This window comes from Pelophylax lessonae, assembly GCF_965119305.1.
Source record: "Pelophylax lessonae genome assembly, chromosome: 8".
Taxonomy (NCBI): domain Eukaryota; kingdom Metazoa; phylum Chordata; class Amphibia; order Anura; family Ranidae; genus Pelophylax; species Pelophylax lessonae.
The window spans coordinates 120,669,987-120,695,171 of record NC_138775.1 but is presented as its reverse complement, the minus strand read 5'-3'; the positions used below and the strand labels follow the sequence as shown (position 1 = coordinate 120,695,171).

The following is a 25,185-nucleotide window of genomic DNA, read 5'->3' as shown; positions in this document are numbered from 1 at the left end:
ATGATCAGGCATCTAAGTGCAAAGCACGAGCTGCAGTGGTGTAGACACCTTCAAAACCAAGAAAGGTCTCTGGCTCCTCCTGCTTCCTCTTCTGCTGCAGTCTTGGCCTCTTCATCCACCTCTGTAGCACCTGCCACCCCGCAAACAGACGATCTGTCAGCAACACCACCACCTGGGTCACCAACCATCTCCACAATGTCCCGTGGAAGCGTTCAGCTTTCCATCTCCCAAACACTTCAGAGGAAGAGGAAGTACCCCCCTACCCACCCGCGATCCCTGACCCTGAATGCCAGCATTTCAAAATTCTTGGCCTTTGAAATGCTGTCATTCCGTCTGGTGGAGACGCACAGTTTAAAAGCCTTATGTCGGTGGCTGTACCACAGTACGTCGTGCCCAGCCACCACTACTTTTCCAGGCAAGCCATCCCTTCCCTGCACAACCAAGTGGGGGAAAAAATCAGGTGTGCACTGCGCAACGCCATCTGTGGCAAGGTCCACCTAACTACCGATACGTGGACCAGTAAGCACGGTCAGGGGCGTTATATCTCCCTAACGGCACACTGGGTAAATACAGTGGCGCATGGGCCTAAGGCGGATAGCAATTTGGCGCATGTCCTTCCACCACCGGGGATTGCAGGATGCTTCAGTTTGCCTCCCAACTCCTCCTACTCCGCTTCCTCATCCTCTACCGCCTCCTCATCCAGTAACACCGTAACACCTTCAACACCAACTTCAGCACAGCCAGGGGTAAACGACAGCAGGCAGTTTTAAAACTTGCCTGTTTGGGGGAAAAAAAAACACACACCGCGCAGGAGTTGTGGAGGATCCTGGAACAGCAGACAAATGAGTGGTTGCTGCCAGCGAGCCTCAAGCCCGGCCTGGTGGTGTGCAATAACGGGCGAAATCTCATAGCAGCTCTGGGCCTAGCCGGTTTGACGCACATCCCTTGCCTGGCGCATGTGCTGAATTTGGTGGTGCAGAGGTTCCTTAAAAATGACCCCGATATGTCAGAGCTGCTGCAGAACGTGCGGGCCGTCTGTGCGCACTTTCGGCGTTCTCACCCTGCTGCTGCTCGCCTGTCAGCGCTGCAGCGTAACTTAGGCCTTCCCGCTCACCGCCTCATATGTGATGTGCCCACAAGGTGGAACTCCACCTTGCACATGCTGGAAAGACTGTGCGAGCAGCAGCAGACCATAGTGGAGTATCAGCTGCAGCACGCACACGTGAGTCGCTCTGCGGAACAGCACCACTTCACCACCAATAACTGGGCCTCCATGCGAGACCTGTGTGCCTTGTTGCGCTGTTTTGAGTACTCCACCAACATGGCCAGTGCCGATGACCCATTCACCCTTTTCTTAGATCTCAATAGATTCATACGGAACCTCACGGTGCAACGTTTCTTCCATATTCAAGCTAATAAAAACAAAAACAGCAAAAAGGAAGTACCAATACCAAATATAGATGATACTGACAGCTCTTCCACCACTGAGCAGAACCACTACTTCAACACACAAGAAGTACAGGCCCTAGAAAACCTCGAAGATCTATATACCTGTGACATTGATGATTACATCTCCATTCTCTCTCAATACTTACCTGGTTCCCCACCCATACAGCATACCACTTTTCAGCCTAAATCAGTTTTTTACCCTACATTCGCAAAAGCCCCTACATACAAAGCTTCTACCAAGTGGTCCACGCAGATATACGCCGCATGTTCCAATCATCCCAAGATCAAACACACCCTGCCTCCAACCTAACACCTATGGAAAAACTTGCCCTAAAGGAACTCATGAAGAACCCTAACATCATTATCAAATCAGCTGATAAAGGTGGTAGCCTTGTCATCCAGAATAAAGCTGACTATATCAAAGAATCCATCAGGCTTCTGTCAGACAGCTCCACCTATTTGAAACTTAACAGCCACCCCTTGCCCAATTTCAAAGTGGAAGCTCACTCCCTCATTGACAAAGCGGCAAAGGACAATATCATCACCTCTACAGAGGTGTCATTTCTTAAACATGACTTTTACCATAGGCCATACTTTTATCATCTCCCCAAGATCCATAAAGATCCCCTCCATCCCCCGGGCAGACCCATCATTGCAGCCATGGAGAGCGTCTCCAGCTACTTCTCCATCTATATTGACCACTTTCTACAACCGGTAGTTCAACAACTTCCGTCATATATAAAAGATACTATTAATTTACTATTATCCTCTTACCCATGGCAACCATCATATCTCTGGCTATCCCTGGACGTAGTCTCTCTCTACACATCAATACCACATCACATTGGACTTCAGGCCATACGGTTCTTCTTGAACGATGAATCTGCACTTAATCCCCGGCAAATACACTTCCTCCTGGATCTCATTGAATATTGCCTTACCCACAATTACTTTGAGTTTAATGGTGAGTTCTACACCCAAATCAAAGGCACCACTATGGGGGCCAATTTTGCCCCCAGTTATGCCAATTTAACCATGGGCTATTGGGAGCAGCAATATATTTGGCATAATAATCCCTTCGCTTCTCATCTCGTATTTTTCGGCCGATATATTGATGACATTGTCATCATCTGGGATGGCCCCACTTCTCTTATACCACCATTTCTTGAACACTGTAACAACAACCAGATGGGGCTCTCCTTCACATCAGTCTCTGATGCCCAAAAACTTACTTTTCTAGACCTTGAGCTATACCATCATGACAACACGATTAGTGCTCAGAATTACGTTAAACCCACCGCTGGAAATTCATACTTGCACTACAACAGCTGTCACCACCCCAGATGGATTCAGAACATCCCAAAGAGCCAATATTGCCGTCTTAAACACAATTGTACTCAGCCCCTTACATATCTCCATCATGGAACACTACTCAGACAGAAATTCCTTGAAAAAGGTTACCCAGAAGAACTTATAACGAAAGCATCAGACCACTACCTGCATGAAGATGTAAGGAAAAATAGAGCGGAGCATACAGGGAAAACCAACAATCACTCCACCTCCGCACGATTTACCACCCAGTTCCATAGCAAATTCAAGCACATGGAACGCATTTTCCACAAACACTGGGCAATCCTAAAAGAAGACCCATACCTACGTACAGACCTCACCGAGCGCCCCCGTTTCTCATACAGGCGCGCTAGAAATCTCAAAACCCTAATAGCACCGAGCCAAGTCCGCTCCACCAGACCAAAAACCAACACATCCCTTACTTCCTTTCTCCAAATTAAGGGAATGTACAAATGCTGCAAGACCCAGTGCCTAACATGCAAACATGTAAGACATGGCTTAAAGGAGTTCACAAATAAGGGGAAAGTCCATACCCTCACTGACTTTTATACCTGTTCGACGGAATTTGTCATCTACTGCCTCGTGTGCCCCTGCAACCTACTTTATGTAGGTCGCACCATACGGACCTTACGCAAACGTTTTGGAGAGCATCGGAACCTGGTTGAAACAGGTTCCGATAAACATAGTGTCCCCCGACACTTCACTGAACATCACTCCAAGAGCTCCGATGGACTCAAAGTGTGGGTACTGGAGGCCATCCCCGCACACTTTCCCCCCGCTGAACGTTTCAAGCGACTTTGTACCAGAGAAAATTACCCTGGACACTTTAGCGCCAGGAGGCCTGAACGAGGGGCTAGAAATTAATATTACACTCTAATATAAAATATACGTGCACGCATGCATATACACCTACACGTACTTGTACCCTTTTGCATGTACGACTGTGCACACATATATATACTACTGAGATGTCACCTTTTCCTGACACACATGATACCCCATATATCTACGGATAAGATGTACTGACTCATCACCTTATTAATACCCACATCCTTCTGCATCATACCTACGTATATACCTTCCCCCTCTCTCCCAACTTATTTTTATTTTTATGTTCACTTTCACTTTTATTTTTATTTATATTTATTTTTATTTTTATATTTATTTTTATTTATTTATTTTATTATTATTATTTTTTTCCTTTTAGCCATCTTCACATCCATTTACCTGCACCCCCCCCATGTATATCATCTATATATATATATATATATATATATATATATATATATATATATATATATATATATATATATATATATATATATATATACATATACATACATACATATACACACACATTATATATATATATATATATATATATATATATATATATATATATATATATATATATATATATATATATATATATATATATTACACACACACACACACACACATTTCCTATTTATGGATTTAATATGCCTACTGCCATGTTATTATTGTTTTTATTAGATTTACCATATATGTTGTTTTTTTTATTTTTTTTTATTTTTTATCTGTAAATTGAATATGCCGTACCACCACTATGTGCTTAGAGACATTTGCCCTCAGAGACATTTATTTCAACTTGTTTTCACTAAGAGGACAATCACTTAAGCCACGCTGCATAAGTATCCCAGCTTACATGCCGTTTTTGCCCCGCCTCCCCCTGATAGACGTCTTAGTAATTAGTCCAGAAACAGGGTATAAATTCCCTGCCCTATTTGAGTCACTCCCACTGCCTGACGAAGGAGCACGGATGCTCCGAACGCGTGCAACCCCTATCTTCCTCCTACCAGGAAGTGACGTTGGTAAAGACCGGAAGCTGGTAGCCGGAGCCCTGCTGTGAACGCTCCGCCGTGGCAACCTACAACAAGCTGCCACACAACAGCTTATCCACACCATCGGCATCAAACCACCTTCCTCTACGCCACTTCCCTAGGAGACAAAGATGGATGATCCCACCATACTCATCGCTCCTGTCTCACCTTACTTCAGAGTGAGTTACTACTTTTATCATTGCTGAATAAAATTATGCTACACTAAGCCGGTGCCGCTCTCTCCTGTCTTCTACTCCTCAGAGCCTCTCCTCGCTCCAGTTGGCTGCCGCCGAACGTAGCCCCCCTCCATCACCTATTGCATAGTTGCCAACATTTGAAAAAAATTTCCAGGGACACCTTGCAGCACAGCTGTCAATTACTTACCACACCCACTTCCCTGAAGCTCCGCCCACTCCGCATAATTAATCTCCGCCTACTTATCAGATTATAGGGTCTACTTCATAAAGAGAGAATTACAGGAAGTTGAAAAGGGAATTGAAAACTTAAGGCCAAAGAAGCAGAGTTGGAATAATTCTCCCATTCAGCTGCCTAAAGTTTAAAATTCTCATCACAATTCCCTGCAATTCTAAAGTGTGAAATGTGCTCAGGTGTGACCATAGAAAAAATGTAATATGGAAATATAAATAAAGTGCAAGGTGTAAATAAGTACGATTATACTATCTGGTATAATTAGGTTTTATCGTACTTATTTACACCGAATACTTTATTTAGATTTACATATTCAATTTTTTCTATGGTCACACCTTTCACACTTTATTCACCTGTCTTTGAATTCAGCCCTCTTTAAGGTGATAATTTTCATTTACATAAAACAATGTAGCATCCTTTCCTTCCTAACACATTACCCAATCCATACCAGTATAGATCCTAACACATTACACAGTCCATACCAGTATAGATTCTAATACATTACCCAGTCCATATCAGTATAGATCCTAACACATTACCCAGTCCATACCAGTATAGATCCTAACACATTACCCAGTCCATATCAGTATAGATCCTAACACATTACCCAGTCCATACCAGTATAGATCCTAACACATTACACAGTCCATACCAGTATAGATTCTAACGCATTACCCAGTCCATATCAGTATAGATCCTAACACATTACCCAGTCCATACCATCCTAACACATTACCGAGTCCATACCAGTATAGATCCTAACACATTCCCCAGTCCATACCAGTATAGATCCTAACACATTACCCAGTCCATACCAGTATAGATCCTAACACATTCCCCAGTCCATACCAGTATAGATCCTAACACATTACCCAGTCCATACCATCCTAACACATTACAGAGTCCATACCAGTATAGTCCATACCAGTATAGATCCTAACACATTACCCAGTCCATATTATCCTAACACAGACCAAGTCCATACCAGTATAGATATCCAGCATGAGATTTTTCCCATTGAGGATTGAGGTCTGTTTTCATTTTTTGAGCAATAAATGGATTTTTGTAAAATCTTACCGTAAAATCCTTTTCTCTTAAGCTCATTGACAGACGTAGTCCTCGTTGATTAATAACAACTCGGGTTATACTGCCCTCTACAGGAGTAGGACTAGACAGGAAAGAAAACATTCTGGCCACACCCTAGGGGCAGTCCCAGAGGGTATATCCTCTCACTTCCTGCTACAGCAAATCAGTTATGTCACAAAGCAGTGTTTAGAGAATTTAACCCAACCCAACTCAAAAACAGAGGGGCGGGTACTACGTCTGTCAATGAGCTTAAGAGAAAAGGATTTTACGGTAAGATTTTACAAAAATCAATTTTTCTCTGTCGCTCATTGACAGACATAGTCCTCGTTGATTAATAACAACTCGGGACGTCCCAAAGCAGTACCACAAATGAGGGGTGGGATAACAGAAATCAAAATCCAGAAGGCCCAACCGGAGCCAACCAGAAGCATCAAGGACTCATCGAGCAAAAAGATGAGACCTAAGTGAAACAGCCAACAAACCCTTGAGGTAGACCAACAGTCTCCTCAGATTGCGGCCTGCAGAACCTTGTGGCCAAAAGAGGCATCTGACGATGCCATCACATCAACTTTATAAAATGTTGTAAAGGTATGAACCGACGATCAAGTCATCGCCTTGAAAACCTGGATCACTGACGCCTGATGGCGGAAGACCCAGGAGACACTAGGCGCCCGAGTAGAGTGCGCCTTAACAGGGAACGGAGGATTCCGACCCTTAATAGAATAAGCCTGTACCACCGTCTGACTGGTCCATCTAGATATGGTCGCGGCAGACACAGGCAACCCCCTTCAAGGGCTATCCGTGATCACAAAAAGTGAGTCCGTCTTACGAAAACAAGTTCGTAGTAGTCAAGTGTATCCTTCTGAACCCCATCCAAGGAGTGTAATGCAAACTCCCAAGGATGGCTAGTCTTAGGACACGGGGAAGGTAACACAATATTTTTATTCAGATGAAAACTCTGAAAACCACTTAGGAAGGAAGGATGGATTTGGAAGAAGAACCACCTTATCCCTATGAACCACCAGATATGGGGAACGTCAAGATAATGCGGCCAGTTCTGACACCCTGCGTGCCGAAGTAATGGCCACCAAGAAGGCCACCTTCTGGGATAATGTAAGCAAGGGAATTTCCCTAATATCTTCAAAGAGAAGTTTCTGAAGAACCGACCACACTAAATTAAGATCCCAGGCGGTAAGGGTGCATGCACTGGCGGAGCCAGATGTTGCACCCCCTGGATGAAATTCCGCACCAAGGAATGATTAGTCAAAGGTTTCTGAAAGAAGATTGCTAACGCTGAAACCTGACCCTTGATAGTGCTCAAGGACAGTTTCTGCTCAACCCCTTGTTGCAGACAGACCAAGATTCGGGTCACCGAATAGGTATGTGGGGGAAATCCAAAAGATTCACACCACGCAATATAAGACTTACATGTGCTGGAAGTCGCTTTCCTTGCTTTAACTAGAGGTAGGAATAACTGAAGCTGACACTCCCTTGCCCTTCAGTACCTGGGTCTCAATGGCCAGGCCATTAAGCCAGCGATTGTAAAGCAAGATGGAAGATCGGTCCCTGAGACCGCAAATCCTCCCTGAGAGGAAGTCTCCAAGAAGCGTCCGCGACTAGCCTCACCAAGTCGGCGTACCAGGCTCGACGAGGTCAGTCCGGAATTTCCAGAATAACTGGAATTCCCTCCACCTCTATCCTGCGAAGAAGTTCCCGCAGTAACTTGAGAGGATGGAAGGCATGCCGTAGCTGATACTGCCCCCACGGGGCGATCAGCGCTTCTGCTGCGTCCGCTAGAGGATCGCGGTGCGAGCTACAAACCTCCGCACCTTCCTGTTGAGCCAAGGTGCCAACAGATCCACATCCGGGGTGCCCCAATGAAGGGACAGCTAGTGAAAAACCTCTGGATGAAGAGGCCCTACCCCTTGATCCAGAATCTGACGGCTGAAATAATCTGCCTGCCGATTTCCCACCCCTGGAGTGAACACTGCGGGGAGATCCGGAACAAACCGTTCCGTCCAACCAAAGATGCTAGTTGTTTCGATGGCCACCAGGACACTCTAAGTGCCCCTTTCTTGAAATAAGTCACGACCGTGGCATTGTGCGATTGGATCCGAATCGGTCTGCTCTAGAGCTGCTCGGTCCAGTAAATAAGACAAAATCTGATCGCTCTCAGTTCCGATACCTTATTGGTAACCTGGATACTATCGGAAGGAATGACTTCCCCTGGTTGAGCATCGGAGGCTCCCTGGTCCGCTCGCTCAACCGGATCCGATTGTCCAGGAAATCGGAATTCTGATTCCATAAGAAAATAATCTCCTTCAGGAGAATTCGGGTATGAGACTGGGTATACGGTACTGCCTCTAAGAAGGCCACCATCCGTCCCAGCCAATTGACGGACAGCAACATCCGAATCGTTGACTGAACCTTCTGAAGTTTTTCCGCAAGGAGAAACTTTCTTGCCCAGGATGTATCCAACATTCCAAGTCCAGAATTGGACGCACCTTGCCCTCTTTCCTGGGCATTGTGAACAGGTTCGAATAGAACCCCTGAAACCGTTCAATGTTAGAAGGGAAGAATCGTACCGGTGGAAGTGATCGAAACTCGATCCTGTATCCTGACCGTATGACCTCGCGAACCCCTTAGTCCGGGGTTCTGGCAAGCCATGGATCCGGAAACCGGTGAAGACATCCCCCCACCCCAGAGATGGGTAGGGGCGCATCAGGCTGTATTCTTCAGGCTTGGCTGAGCCGGACTTTTTGTTTAGCCGACAAGCGCCCTTTGAAAAACCCTCTGAAGGGGCTTTGGAGGTTTCGCCTTATCGCCCGCCCTCGCGGAACGAACAAACTCTTTATGAGCAGAAAGGGAAGGTCCTCGTTGGTTACGAGGTCCTCTTTATCCTAACAGTCTGTGGCAAGACAGCAGGTGGTACCGTCTATCCTTTAAAGAGGGATTCCTCAAACGGATAGCGCCTAGCCATGCGTTAGGAAATAACAGGGGTTCGTTTCAAAACGACCCCATTTGGGTAAAGGAAAATCCTTCGCCCTTTTGGTAGGCTAACAAGTACCAAAAAGGAATTTCAGTCTCAGCTACCTCTGCCGGTGTAACCTCAAGACTAAAGGTTTCCCGGACGGACACAACTAGTGCATCCACCACTCTTGTGCTATGGCGGAGGCAGAAACGTTCTCCTCACTGCTGAGGAGACATTACCTGAGACAACAGCCCCATAAGAGGGACCTGCAGCTGCATGGACCAGCTCCGAATCCGTATCTGAAATATCAGATAAAAAATAGGGGTAGGCGGGGGTCGCTTCTTGACCCCCGTCCCTGACAGGCCACCTCCACCCGGGATACCAAAGACTCCAAAACTGCCGATAATGCATTAAAAACAAGTGGGGTACTGGAGGGTCCTGCGGCCACCTTGAGGGGATCAGGTGGAGATACCTATGCGGCAGGGTCAATGATTATACAAGACATTTGCCAGCGACAAAAAATAACAAAGTAAAAAAAAAAAAAAACTTTTTTTTTTTTTTTTATCCCCCAGTCGCAACAGCGCCCCTCAGTGTTACCTGCCTTTTTGGACCCCACAGAGAGAGAGAGAGACCCCCAGGCTCATCCCTGATGCACAGAAGTTTTCATCAGCTTGCTCAGTGCTGTCCTGTTACAGACAGGAAGTCTTTGGCCCTTTTTCCTGGGTAAAGGAGGCGGCTCCGCCCCTTAACACGCCTTCCGGCGCCTCCCCCTGGCTCCACAAGGTGTTTGGTCACCTCAAACATGGCCGCCCCCATGCTGGAGACACGAGGCTACGCCAATATGGCGGCCTCGTGTGCTCTGCAAGACAATGGCGGCGGCCTGTTAGGATAGCAGCGGCTTAGCAGCGGCCTGCGGGATGCTGTATTCGGCCTAGCGGCCTGCGGGAGTGCATCGGCCCCCCAAACTTCACCCTGGATGGTGATCAGCCTGGCCGGCGGTACCGGACCCTGGCGGGCCGCATGCGGTCCGTGGGCCGTCGGAAGGCAGCCTGCCCTTGCTGGAGGAATGCGATCTGGACTGCAGTTATACATGCATAGACATCGCCCTGTGAACACCTCTGACAGGTAGGATACCTTATGCTGCCACAGTAATATTCTAGTACTGCCACTGACTTCAGTCATCTTTACAGTTTTGAAATGACATTAGATTGTCAGCTCCCAAACCAAGCCTCCTGGTTTCTTGTTCACAAAAATCACACTCAAATAGGGGGATCTGTGACATGTTATAGGATAGAGGGGAGACCCATCCTTACCATTTCAGAGAGGGGCCCGCGTTCACCACAAACCCGTCAGGGGGAAAAGGGGGAACATACTACTCACCATACCGGAACCAGGCGGGCGCCAACTCCTGACAGTACCCCTCTCCACCGGGGTGGGAGGGCTGTCGACCAATACGGACGCCGTGACTCATGGTCATTGGCGTTTAAGCGAGACGTTTAACTCGCAGGGTCAGTCCCCGTCCAGTGGGACTATGTCGCGGCCGACCCAGCGCGGAGCTATGGCCTGCACGCGCTCGTAGGCTGAACTGGGGTGATCACGGGATCTCAACATCCAGCCCGTCGCCCAGTTCCAGCTTTCTTGCTTGAAGATCTCACAGGAACACTGGAGAAAAAAGCTGTCTAAAAAATCATCTAGGCATCTAGGCATCTAGGTCCTTACTCCTAACTGGACAGAAAAAAACTGATTTGCTGTAGCAGGAAGTGAGAGGATATACCCTCTGGGACTGCCCCTAGGGTGTGGCCAGAACGTTTTCTTTCCTGTCTAGTCCTACTCCTGTAGAGGGCAGTATAACCCGAGTTGTTATTAATCAACGAGGACTACGTCTGTCAATGAGCGACAGAGAAATATATATATTTATGCACACACATACACATACACGGATATGTACACACATTTATCTAGAGCTAGAAAACTATATATATATGTATCAATTAACAGGTGTATAAATTATATCTATAAAAAAACATTATTGATAGTAGTAATTAATGGAGTGTGAGGCCTCCAGCTTGTCGGAAGGTGCTCTGCCTCCCCCTGCTGGCAGATTTTGGAAAGTGCACCATGCTGACACCCTGCCCCTCGTTAAATTTGCAACAGGCGGGAAGAGTGAGCGGGCACAGAGAGAGAGACAACCTGCTGCCAGAACTACAACTCCTAGCTGGGGTGAGAGCGACACTGTGTGGCACAAAATTTACAAATTTTTTTTTTTTTTTGTGATTTACATTGTCCCTGATTAACAGGGACACTGTAAAATACCCGGGACAGGCTCCTATTTGCAGGGATTGTCCCAGGAAAAACGGGACAGTTGGCAGGTATGCTATTGGATCCCCCCTCTTCGCTGTCCCACACCCCCTCCTCTTTTTCATCTACCCTCCTTGTACCACCTAAGGACATTAGAGAGCGCCATGACACCACCCACACTGATGACGCCGTTGTCAGCTTAACTATCCCACTTCTATGCCTCCTTCAAAAAATGATTTGGGCGATGATGGAAGAGGATGTGGCACAGGATGAGGAGGAGGAGGAGGAGGATGAAGAGGTAACATTTCCAAGGCTTTCAGGGCAGTCATTCGCAAGTGGCTCCGAGGGTGGGTTCCTGCACACACAAACGCCAGGGACACAATTGTCCAGCAGGGGCACAGTTCTGGAGGATGAGGAGGATGAGGAGGAGGAGATGGAGGAGGAGATGGAACCATGTTCACAGCAGGGTGGCACCCAGGCCAGCTCATGGCCATCACTGGTGCGTGGCTGGGGGGATACAGAGGACACAGACGATACACCTCCCACAGAGGACAGCCTTTAGTTGCCTCTGGGCAGCCTGGCACACATGAGCGATTACATGCTGCAGTGTCTCCACAACGACCGCAGGGTTGCCCACATTCTAACTTGTGCTGATTACTGGGTGGCCACGCTGCTGGATCCCCGTTACAAGGACAACATACCGTCCTTAATTCACTCACTGGAGCGTGATCGCAAGATGCGCGAGTACAAGCGCACGCTGGTAGACGCGATGCTGCTGGCATTCCCACCTGACAGCGGGGCCACAGTGGAAGCACAAAGCCGAGGAGGAGGAGGAAGAGGTCGCCAACGCAACCAGGGCACCGCCAGCACCTCAGAAGGCAGGGTTAGCATGGCCGAAAAGTGGAAAAGCTTTGTCAGCACGCCACAACAAACAGCAGCACCAGCAGCTCATATGGAACGTCTTAGAAGGAGGCAGCATTTCACCAACATGGTGGAGCAGTATGTGTGCACACGCCTACATGTAGTGAATGACGGGTCTTTCCCCTTCAACTTCTGGGTCTCCAAATTGGGCACATGGCCTGAGCTTGCCCTTTACGCCTTGGAGGTGCTTGCGTGCCCTGCAGCCAGTGTATTATCTGAACGTGTATTTAGCATGGCTGGGGGCGTTATCAGACAAGCGCAGCCGCCTGTCCAGAGACAATGTGGACAAGCTCACGTTCATTAAAATGAACCAGGCATGGATCCCACAGGACTTTTCCGTACCTTGTGCAGAATAGAGATGGATACCGACCTTACCCAGCCATTGTTCTATTTTTGATCTTTCTCACTCTTTTGGGGTGTACCCTCATTTAAAATGACTGAAAAAAAGCAGTGTTGGCTACCTCGTCCTCCTCCACCGCCGCTTCCACCTACACCGCCACATCCACCACCACCTCAACCTCCCTCCTACTCCATATGGGCCTCGTCCTTCACAGATGAAGAAAATTGTTTTATTTTTCTGTTTTTTTTTTTTGTTGTTTTAAGTTATTTCCCTATCCACATTTGTTTGCAGAGCACTTGCCATGCTCAACTACGTTTTGCTGCCATTTGCAGCACTCTAGCCCTTTCCATTGGTGTTTTAGAGCCATTTTAGTGCCTGAAAGTTCGGGTCCCCATTGACTTCAATGGGGTTCGGTGTCCGGGTAAAGTTCGGAAAAAGTCCGGGACACGGACCAGGACTTTTTTTTGCCGAACACGGACATCCAGGTGTCCGCTCAACTCTATATAGGATATCTCTGGTACCACACCTATTAAATGCAGCTAAAGGTCTGATCCACAGGTACTGGTGAACACAAAAAAAACCAGGTATGAAGAAATGGTTACTCAAAATCGATTAAAGACAATGCATGTAGGGGAGGATTTAATAGAGAGATATAATGACACCTGGAGGAAATGGGTGGAGTTAAGTAATCCGAGAGGTATATGAAAATGCTGATTATAGGAGAATGAGAACTGGTGGGGACATCATATTTTGAGCATGCAGAGATCTGGTCAATTGGGAAAGATCAAGAAGGGGAAAGATGGGAGCCTAGAAAGGGAGAGGATTTTTTTTTTTCGTTTTTATTATTATTCTTTTTTTTTTTCTTTTTCTCATTCTTGGTGTTTTTTGAGATGTACTGATTAAAGCTTTCATGTAATTTTTAAGTAAATAAATAAATAAAATAAAAAATTATAAGAAAAAAGCAGTGGCTCTGAAATTGAAAGGAGGACAGAATCCTAACAAAGAGGCTCAGGAGATTTGAGCAGGCGCAGGCATCCACCAGCAGCACAACAAATCCTGAGGTATCTACCAGCAGCGCAATAAATCCTGTAAAATCCACCAACAGCGCAGCACTCCAAGATAATAGGTAGGCATCCACCAGTAGTTCTGCAAGTCCTTGTGCAGTGGCAAGCACAAGCAGGGCGACATTCGTAGATTATAGGTCCTATGCTAGTAACGGGGCATCCCATCCACAACGAGGCAGGGCCTATACTAGCCTCCCAAATGTTGAATACCTTACATGGCTGCTCGATACTTCATCAGAACCTGTAATTCCCCCTTTTACAGTGCAGCCAGGCCCTAAAATACAATCAGAAAATGTAACCCCACTTTATTATTTTCATTTATTTTTCACGGATAATCTGCTTAACTACCGGTACGTTGTGGAGCTGTGTAATCTGTACGCCAGCCAACATATTGCCAGCAATCCCTATACTTCCTATGCCCACCCTCATGTTTGGAAACCCCTTACCTTGGAAGAATTTAAAATTTTCCTTGGACTAACCCTCAACATGAGGCTGACAAAAAAAAGTGAGCTCTATTCCTACTGGTCTACCCAACCTATTCATCATATGCCAGTCTACTCTTCTTTGATGCCCAGAACCCATTACAAAATGATCATGAGATTTTTAAATTTCAACAACAATGCCTAGTGCCTCGCTCAAAATGATCCTGATTATGATTGTAGCACACTCCTATGTAGGTGCTAAAGAAAGAGTATAGTTTTGAATCCTTTCTGCTTACCAGAGAGAATGCAGGTAAATCCATATTGTTCTCTGCCTACTAGAGAGCAGGATCTACTAGCGAGTGCTCAATGTGCTCAGATGCAACTCAGTCTGAAGAGTGTTTCACACTAGTCCAATAGGGAGGCATATTGGACAGTGGGAGGAAACCTGACAAATGAGTTAAGACATTAATTACAAATAGTAATGGTGATATAATCAGCGCAAACCATATACAAAAAATATAGTGAAATAAGTAAATGCACACACAAGGCCGCCAACAATCAGTGTTATGCCCCATACACACGTGCAGATTATCTGCAGACTTTTGTCTGCAGACTTACCTTTTGTATGTAGTGCAAGGGCCTGCCGGATTGCATACAAATTGAAAGTGTTTAGGTTTGACCTCATATTATATGGTTTTGGTAAGTCTACAGACAAAAGTCTGCAGATAATCTGCACGTGTGTATGGGGCATTAAACACAAAACACCAGCGAGTAAATAAATAATAAATATTGCTGCGCCAAGTGAATCATTCAAAATAATGAATAAAATTACATATATAAATCATAATATGAAAGCAAATCAATGCTTATATCAATTAATAAAAATATAAACCATTCAACAATCCAAGTGCTTAAAACCAAGTGATTGATAAAAGTCCCAATGGTGCAAAAAAAAAAAAATATTATATATATAATAAGTGGGCAAAAAAGATCAAATAAAAATACAAAATCTTCATTTGTGATCTAACAGTGCAAAAAGTGCTCCACGCTTCACTCAGGTGCTCCCGGTGATTGGTGCAGGATTAGCAGCTCACCTTAGGGATAGACTCCAAGGAGTCATACACGCTTAAAGATTTTATGGTACACAGCCTGTTCACTCCTCTCCTTCTGCTTCAGCTGACCCTCCGAGTGCGCCAGGAACTCAGCATAAAATAAATGGAAGAAGGGATCTAGTGCTCTCTGTTTATACTGCTTTATTAAATCAAATGCAAAAAATCCACTTACATGTCCCAGCACTTAAAGCGGAGTTCCGGCCACAAAATCGTTACATTAGATTTTGTGGCATCCACTTCCTTATTGTCACCTGTAACATAATTGGATATTCCCACATTTTTTTGTTTTTTTACTTACCTTGTTTCTGTAGAAAATATACTCACCCTTCCTTCTACTTCCTCCCTCCTTGGCCTCGGCCCGCGTCGTCACTTCCTGTCCCGCAATGCAATATATAAGTGGTACACATAAAAATAATAAATGTGTAACCACAAACACATACATCACGTCCATATAGCATATGAAACAAATAGATAAATTAAATAAAGATAAATTATCTATTTGTTTCATATGCTATATGGACGTGATGTATGTGTTTGTGGTTACACATTTATTATTTTTATGTGTACCACTTATATATTTACACATATATGCTCTTCATGACTATATTATACACCATTTCTTTTTATACCATAGTTCCATCTGGGTATGAACACATCTATATGCTTCCGTTTTACTGTTGTCTTTTTCTTTCTTTTTTCTTTTTCTTGTTTTTTTCTTTTTTCCCCCCCCTTTTTTTTTTTTTTTCCTTCGTTTTTTTCCCTTCGTTTTTCTTTTTTCTTTTCTCCCTTTACTTTGTTTTTGTTCGTTTTTTGGCTTCTACCAGCTGTCTTTTTATATTATCACTACTGTTTTTTTTCCCTTATTTTTATTGAAAGCTTTTTCGCATATGTATTTATAGAACTTTTTTGCTATGCGTTTTAGGACAAAAGGTGAAGCAAAAACAAACATACAATTCCTGCTGGGCTGTTTTGTGTGCCCTTAATTGGGATTTAGTATCTGCAGCTGTGTGGGCTCAATCAAGCACATTCTGGGAGGTACATGTTATTTGAAATGCCTTTTCCTCTATATATAGCAGTGTCTTGTATTGTACAGCATGGTTACGACTAAGCGGAAGACTCCGTGAAACGCGTCAACCGCCGTGCTCCCCTTTCCCCCCCCCATGTCTCCAACTGTTTTGGTTTCATCTTGGATGATTTTATCTTTTTGCCTGCAAAATAAATTTGGATTTAAATTTTTTGCATCTTCAACCGGTTGTGCGGCTTTTTGTGCTCTTCCATTTACCATTACAATACAAGACAGCCATGTCGGAGCCTGCAAGAGGGGCCTCTCCTCTGGACGAGATCTTCCAGCACTTGGCGGCATTGTCGCAAACAGTCAAGTCGCTCCAGGACAGCTATGTGCACTTGGAGGAACGGTTGCACTCTGTGACTAACCCTGGGAACCCTCCTGTTTCTTCGGTACCCCCAACTTCCACGACACCAACAGGTTCTGCCTCAGGGCCCACAGTGGTAATGCTACCACCTGAACCCAGGGTTCCTACACCAGAGCGATTTTCAGGAGATCGGGGCAAATTTAGGGCGTTCCGTAACACATGTGAAATATTTATTTCTCACTGCAGCCCCGGACTTTCTCCTTGGAAGCCACCAAGGTTGGATTTGTCATCTCCCTACTCTTGGATGAACCCCAGTCCTGGGCACACCGACTTCTTTAAGAGCGCAGCCCACACCTACACTCCCTGTCTTCTTTTTTGGTGCCATGGCTCAATTATACGATGATCCACAGCGTACTTCCACAGCGGAAGCTGCTCTTCATGCACTCCAGCAAGGCCGCAGAGCAGTAGAGGAGTACGTCACAGATTTTAGACGGTGGAGCACTGATACCCAGTGGAATGATGCAGCGCTACGTCACCAGTTCCGCTAAGGGCTATCTGAGGGTCTGAAGGACGAGCTAGCCCGAGTTGGCGTTCCAGACTCCCTAGAGGCATTAATCTCGCTGGCTATCCAGATAGATCGCTGGCTTCGTGAGCGCCGTGCGGAAAGGTCTGCCCAGCACCCCCGCCAGGTCTGGATGATGCCGCGGTTCGCAACTCTGGCTCATGTCGCCTCCACCAGGCCCATTCTGGCCAACCCGGCTCCTGCTAACTTAACACCAGATGCCCCAGAACCCATGCAGCTTGGAGTTATGTGGTCTACCCTAACAGCTGAAGAACAGCACCCAAGTTTATTGGACCCTTCCCGGTCAAGAGGAAACTCAACGGAGGTCTCGTATGAATTACACTTACCTGATTCGCTTAGAATTCACCCGGTGTTTCATGTCTCCTTGTTAAAACCTACAGTCCCTAACTCCTTCCCGGGCAGAAGCTCGGAACCACCTGAACCTGTGATTGTCAATGGGGAGGAAGAATATGAGGTGGAGGCTATTTTGGATTGCAGGAGGAGGAGAGAACAATTACAGTTTCTCATCAAGTGGAAAGGTTACGGCCTGGAAGAAAATTCCTGGGAACCGGAACGGAATATCCATGCTAAAGAACTGATCTACACATTCTTTCGCAGTCACCCACAAAAGAGAAACCTATTGGGCACCCGGGGGTTGCCCTTAAGGGGGGGGGGGCAATGTTAGGAACGCTCCCTGTGCACACTGAAGTTCTGTCATGAATCTGCCACTTAAGGGTTAACCTAGTGCAGACTAATTGCAGTAATTGGTAACAGGAAGCCTTATTTAAACACCTCAGCAGCACTGTGTCTTTGCTGTCTTGTCTGCAGCTTTACCTGTACTTCCTTATCCTGAACCTGCCGTTTCCTGTTGACTTCCTGATCGACCTCCCGGCTTGTCCACTACTTCGTCTGCTTGCTGCCCGCCCTGACCTTGGCTCGTTCCTGTGACCACTCTCCTGCCTTATCCCTAACGGCTTATCTGCTTCCGGTTCTGGACTTGTTCACCTCCTGGTGGGGCAACCCTGAGGACCACGACCTGGTGTTCAGCAAGCAGCAAAATCCATCCTCACCATCAGAGGCTCTGGTGAAGACCTGCTGTCACTTAGACTCCGCACCTCGGGCTAGCCTGTATCTATCACCAGTGTGACCCGTCCGTGTTCCTGTTTTACCGGATCCCACGAGTCTACCTCTGCACGTCAGCCTCAGCCACCAGCACCATTAAACAATCTCTGAACCTCCGAGGACCGACGTGCTGTGAGTAGGCTCCTCCCCCCATACGCGTTATGTCAGATGACTGTCAGCGGGGTTTATATTTTTATTAATTGATATAAGCATTGATTTGCTTTCATATTATGCTTTATATATGTAATTTTATTCATTATTTTGATTGATTTACTTGGCGCAGCAATAATTATTATTTATAGACATTTATTACAGCCCTGGTGATTTGGCAGAGGAAAATGCCTCAGTGCCTGCTGGGATACTGTATAAATGCCAGGAGCACATGTGCTCAGGGTCTTTGAGCTGGAGAATGGAGTCCCACAGGGAGGGGGCGGCTGCTTCTTCTTCTGTAGAAGTGCCATGCGGCCTCGGGTGGTTCACTTGAGGGTCTAAAGAGATAGATAGGAACTGAATCTGGAGGGGAGACACTGGAAGGATATGATTCTGCAGTACAGTGAGTACAGATCTGTGTCAAGGGGCCTGACCTGAAGGGGGGCCACCCCTGCAGCTAGAAGAGTCAGTGGACAGGTGTCAGTAAAGGGGATGATATACAGTATCCTGAAGATAAAGTAGATCCCCAAGTCTATTGCTGGAGAAATAGCAAGGAGACATAACCCTTTCCATACATGTAGCAGTAAGGTTTAAGCAGTAAGACACTTCCACAAGCAACCTGGTGAGGCCAAGTGAGCATTGTCCTTATCCAATGTATATAGTTCCAGTCGGAGTAGCCAACTATTCCCTTCTCCCATCCAAGTTCCACAATAAATGCTAAAAACCAATACCTCTGGACTGTTTATTGAGTAATGAGCCATTGGGAGTAAGGATGAATGTGTGAACTGTACCCTAAGTGACTATCTGCTGGTAATCAGAGGAGACCCAACAAGTCATCCTACAGCAAACCCTAGGAGGACAGTGCTACAAAATTATTCAAAATTTGGCCCCTAATCAATTTTTTTTGCTCCTGCTTCAAGCAAATGTTTACCCCCCCCCTATAAATATTTGTGTAGATGAGTAGATGAATCCCTAGTCCACTTCACCGGAAGACTTGGCATCAAGCAATACCTCCCCAGTAAACAGGGCAAAATATGGGGTAATATTTTACAAGGCATGCGACAGGGCCATGGGTTACACTTATGATTTTTAAATTTATGAGGTGAAGGACAGACAGCTAAACCCTCCTGGATGCCCTACCTATATGGGGACAAGTGGCAAAATTGTCTGGCAGCTGATAGAACAACTGTTTGGGAAGGGTTTCCACCTACCCTAAAGATGACTGTGGCCTGTGGTACAGCACGATCCAACCGCAAGGGCTTCCCACAGAGATTGGTCACAAAGTAATTGAAACGGGGTGGAAAAAGCCAGTATGCGGAATGAAGAGGTACTAGCCCTAAAGTGGAGAGATAAAAGAGACGTCTATATCCTTTCCACAATACACGATGACACTTTTGTGGAACTTCAGACAAGACAAGGTCCTGTCCAGAAGCCAAAATGTGTACATGAATATGACCTATTCATGATGGGGAGGGGGTGGGGGGTGGATATGAATAACCAGCTGATGCAGCCCTACTTGGCCACCAGGAGATCACTGTTTTAGTATAAGAAAGTCATCCTTTATTTGATTCAACTAGCCCTGTTCAATTCATATGTTTTTTCCAAGTGCACCCAAAGATCCCCAACATATCCTAAATTTCAAGAGGATGTTATCACAGCCTTTCTCTATCCCCATGGCCATGCCCCTGAACAAATTTGCTCATATACATTAGCCAGAATTCATGAAAGGCACTTCCCTGATATCCTCCCTCCCACCCAAACAGGCCGCAAACCTCCAAAAAAATGTTGTGTATCTTCAAACAGAGGAATTCATTGTGATTCCTAGGACTACTGTCTCCAATGTCCCTCCCAGCCAGGCCTCTGTACTGGAGAGTAGGGAAGGGCTTGGTGTTCGAGTCAAACCTAAGTTTGACTCTAACACAGCCCGTTTGCCGAATGGCGAATAAATGGGCTTCTTTGCGGGAACTTCGAGTTCCCGCATCCATAATGCACTGCGCACTTTCTGGCAGTGATTGGCCAAAGCATGGACTCTGACCTCCATGCTTTGGCCAATCAAATCATCTGTGCCATGATTGGCCAAAGGCAGGTGCCTTTAGCCAATTGGACCAGGGGCGGCTGCCGTGCACTGTGTGTAGGGCGAGATAGAAGTTCAGCCTAAGCAGGGTTGACGGTGGTGTAGGTGGTAGAATACCAGGCTTGCAATTGAGAGGTTGTGGGTTTGATCCCATGGCCAGCGGGTGATTTATAAGTGGAATTCCTTCAGGGAGAGCGTAGTGAGTTTAACAGATAGTTCAGTGTAGTATAGTTAATAATACATTTCTGGCAGGGAGAGAGATGTATGCTTTTTACAGTTTGTTGAGATCAGATAGTACAGTGTATACCACAAAGTTATATATAGGCACTTCAGTTTATATCAGTTTATATCAGTATTGCTGAAAAAAACGGCAAAATTAAAAAAAAAAAAAAAAAATAAAAAATAAACGGTGTGAGGTTCCCCCTAAAATCCATACAAGACCCTTATCCGAGCACACAGCTTGGCTGGCCAGGGTGGGTGTGGGGGCGAGCGAGCGCCTCCCCCTCCTGAACCATACAAGGCCACATGCCCTCAACATGGGGGGGTGGGTGCTTTGGGGTAGGGGGGCTCTGCCCCCTGACATGACGTCAGTAATTTATTCACTGCACCTGAGCAGTGCATTATGGGGCGCTCGTGACATCAGATCCCTATAAAAGATCTGTCAATCTCAAACAGCTCAATATGCGCGGGAGGCGTCTTGAGAAACAGGAGCTTCTTTTTTTTTTTCTTTTTTTCGGTTGCGGGCCGGCGGCGTGATTGACGATCAATTTACGTCGGGTGACATTTTTTTATTTTTATTTTTTTAATAAACTGGCTTTTGTATTTATTTTTTTGTACACTTTTTTGGTGAATGGGTAGGGGCATGATGTACTTGATATCCATTCACATGGGGGGGGGCCGGGATCTGGGGGCCCACTTGTTAAAGGAGGCTTCCAGATTCCGATAAGCCTCCCCCCGCAGACCCCCACAACCACAGCCCATGGTTGTCGGGACGAGACCCCTGTCCCCATTAACATGGGGGCAAGGTACTTTGGGGTGGGGGGGCCCCAAAGCACCCCCCCTCCCATGTTGAGGGCATGTGGTCTGGTATGGTTCAGGAGGAGGGGGCTCGCTCGCCTCCACTCCCATCCTGGCCAGCCAGGCTGTGTGCCTGGATAAGGGTCTGATATGGATTTTAGGGGGAACCCCACGCTGTTTTTTTTTTTTTTACATTTTGGCGATGCCTGAGGAAGGAGCATTCATGCTCCGAACGCAAGCACCAACCTGCCACTATCGGATGTGACGTAGGATGCTGGAAGACTGCCCAGGAACCAGGAAGTGCCAGACATCACCGACACAGCCCGGACCAGCGGCTTCTCCACTCCACCTCCAAGTCCTCCCTGAAGTGATGCAGATGACTGTTTTTATATGCTGGCCTTTTTATCTCCTCTCTGTGTGAGTTTTAGATTGATTTTATGAAATAAACCAACTTTTAAATCTGCACTGAAGTGGCGCTGCTCTTTCCCCCCTTCCTTTGCTTGTTTTTTACAGAGTCCCATCTAGCTCTGTTTGGAGCCGGCAGCCACCCCATCCATCCAAACGTCTACTCCTACATCCCATCACCACAAGTGACTGAATACCCCCATGTTCATGCACTGGGATGCATGCACAGACTGTACATGAACATTGACCTCACAAGCGCTGTATTTTTGTTTTCTCTGTATGTGGCCAGGCTGTGGAAAAGTTTCACACATGCCATACTAGGAGTAGTAGAATATATATATATATATATATTGGGGTGTAATTGCAAGCTTATCTATGCCATGTGTAAGAAATAACTTGTTAAAATGACAATTTTGTGGAAAAAAAGTCTTCATTATCCAAACTATTGTGGGCAAAAAATTGCAACTTCAAAAAACTCACTATGCCACTAATACCTTGGACTGTCATCTTTACAAAAAGTGGTCATTTGGGGGGTATTTGTACTGTCCTCACATTTTAAGGCCTCATGAGATAGGCAGTCAGTACATCAGGATTAATCAATTTTTAATGATACGTAGCATAGCTTGTAGATTCTGTAACCTTTACACAAACCTATTATCATACACTTATCAGGATTTTTTTTTTTTTTACAATATACATGTAGCAGAATACATTCTGGCCTAAATTTCTGACAAGATTAGATTTTATTGGATTCCTTTTAAAACAGAAAGTAGAAAATAGTTTTTTTTTTAACATGTTTGCCCTTTTTTCGCAAAAAATAAAAAAAAGTGGTGAATAAATACCACCAAAAAAAAGTTCTATTTGTGTAAACAAAATGATAAAAATTGTCATTCAAAGTGAGAGAGCACTGAAAGCTGAAAATTGGTCTGGGAAGGAAGGGGGGGGGGGGGTGAAAGTGCCCTGTATTGAGGTGGTTAACAACCAGCTAGTGACAGCAACCGCCGGGGGTAAATTATCGCAGGCTTTCACTACTAAAATACCGTATGACTTTGTGAAATAACTCATGCGGTATTTTAGTAGCGTTTTTTAGGGAATACTAAAAATAATTTCTGAAAAACGCTATACGGCATCTTACTGCATACTCAGCTGTGGTAAGATACTGCTTTGTAAATAGAGCCCAACACTTAACCCTGTTGTGAAAAATGCTCATAATGCTGTTGCATAAACATACAAAGATTTGCGCCTATGTGACATTGTCTACATTGTTCAGTTTTAGATGTGTAAATAAAATATTTATCTAGAAGAGTTTTGTAATCATAAGGATTTATAAACCCAGAGATGTAATCATAAGGGTATACAAACCTGGAGATGAATGACCCGAAGGCTTTCAGGCAGATTTGGAGGCACACTATCCAGCTGATTGTTAGCCAGATAGAGATAAGCTAAGTTTGTCAGCTTCTGTTGGAACAAAACAAAACTATAGTTTATTCTTTGCATTGAAGAGTTATCATTAGCAAGTGAAACATGTCCATAGTAAGTCATGAGAACAAACTAAATTTCCCCTTTTGTTTTCTCCTCCCACCTGCCTAGTGCTGCTGCTCCTTAACAGTATAGGTGCATCAATGCGCATTCAGTCTAGGTTCACATCTATGCGGGCTGCGCTTGATGTGTTTTTCTGGTGCATTTTGTGGTGTGTTTTTTAGCTGTCAGCGGGGAACTCTACTGACAGCTGACGATTCATCAGTTGTTAAAGTCACGCCCTTCCTGGCGTGCTCCTTAGCAACCAGCTATACACAGCGTGTTAAAGTGAAAAAAAAATCAAAAATTGCAAAACGCATCAAATATGCAACACTCGCGTTTCTGGTGCGGGTCCATTGAATTCTATTACATACAAAACACAATCTGCTGCAGGGAAAAAAGTCCTTGACCCTTTTAAAAATACTGGCTGAAAAACACATAAATGTGAACGTGTACCATAGGAAACCATGTTAAATAGACTGTAGTTCATTTTTGCAAACTGCAAAACACACTAAAAAACACATAGGTGTGAATGTAGGGTCAAAGCAGTGATAAAATGTAATGCCTGTGTAAAAGAGCGCTAAGGCCTCCTTTACACATGCGGCAAAGACTGATGCTTTTCTGAAATGTGATTTACACTCAGATCACATTACAGAGAAATTTGACAGGCAGTAAGGAGGCGACATATCGCCACCTCACTACCTGTCAAATTTCAGGGTGTATGCAACCCCCTAAATGTTGCATTAGCATGACACATGCAACCATAGTGACAGGGAGTTTTATGACTGCTGTTGCCGTGCCATATGTACAACCCCAGCTGCTGCCTTTGCAGCCTAATGCCCCGTACACACGTGCAGATTATCTGAAGACTTTTGTCTGTAGACTTACCAAAACCATATAATATGAGGTCAAACCTAAACACTTTCAATTTGTATGCAATCCGGCAGGCCCTTGCACTACATAGAAAAGGTAAATCTGAAGACAAAAGTCTTCAGATAATCTGCACGTGTGTACGGGGCAATTGAGGGAGCGGTAAAACCGCAGCTCAACCAAATGTTTTTTGCCGCCTCTCAACCACAAGTGTAAATTCGCCTTTTTTTACAACATTTACATTTTAAGTTAAGTTTTTTGTTGGCAGAAGAGACATGCAAACTTACTTTTGCCAAAAAAAAAAAAAAAAAACATTGCTGTACCGTGCATTGTAATGATTTGCAATGCAGGTACTTCAGAAGTGTGTTTCAGTAGTGTGTTGAATTGCCATTTTAAATACTAGGTCAGAGCTAGAGCTTTCCATTTAGCAGGGAGCATGAGATTTGCCGATTGCAAATCTATAGGTCTCAGGCCGGGTTTACACTGGTGAGACATGAAAGTCACATGACTGTTGGTCTGACTTTGCCCTGCAACATCTGTCTTACGTCGATCCAACTTTCATGCGACTTTATTGAACGGGATCCAATTATGATCCGACTTTGAGATAAGTGCGACCCCACACCAAAATAAAAAATTAAAAAGAAATGGTGTGTGTTCCTCCCCAAATCCTTACCAGATCCTAAGGTCTGGTATGGATTTTGAGGGGAAACCCTATGCCAAAAAAAAAAAAAAAAAAGGGAGGTGGGGATCCTCCCAAAATCCATACCGCCGACCCGATTAAAAAAAAACG

The 25,185-nt window shown here is 45.3% G+C and overlaps 1 protein-coding gene across 1 annotated transcript in view; it reads right to left on the bottom strand.

Moving 5' to 3' along the window:
• Nucleotides 1–25,185, bottom strand: part of OGN (osteoglycin) — a 404,438-nt gene that overhangs the window by 83,912 nt on the left and 295,341 nt on the right. The window contains exon 5 of the mRNA XM_082266480.1: nt 23,370–23,465. Within this exon, the coding sequence (XP_082122606.1) occupies nt 23,370–23,465 (96 nt within the window). The remainder of the gene's footprint in view (nt 1–23,369; nt 23,466–25,185) is intronic.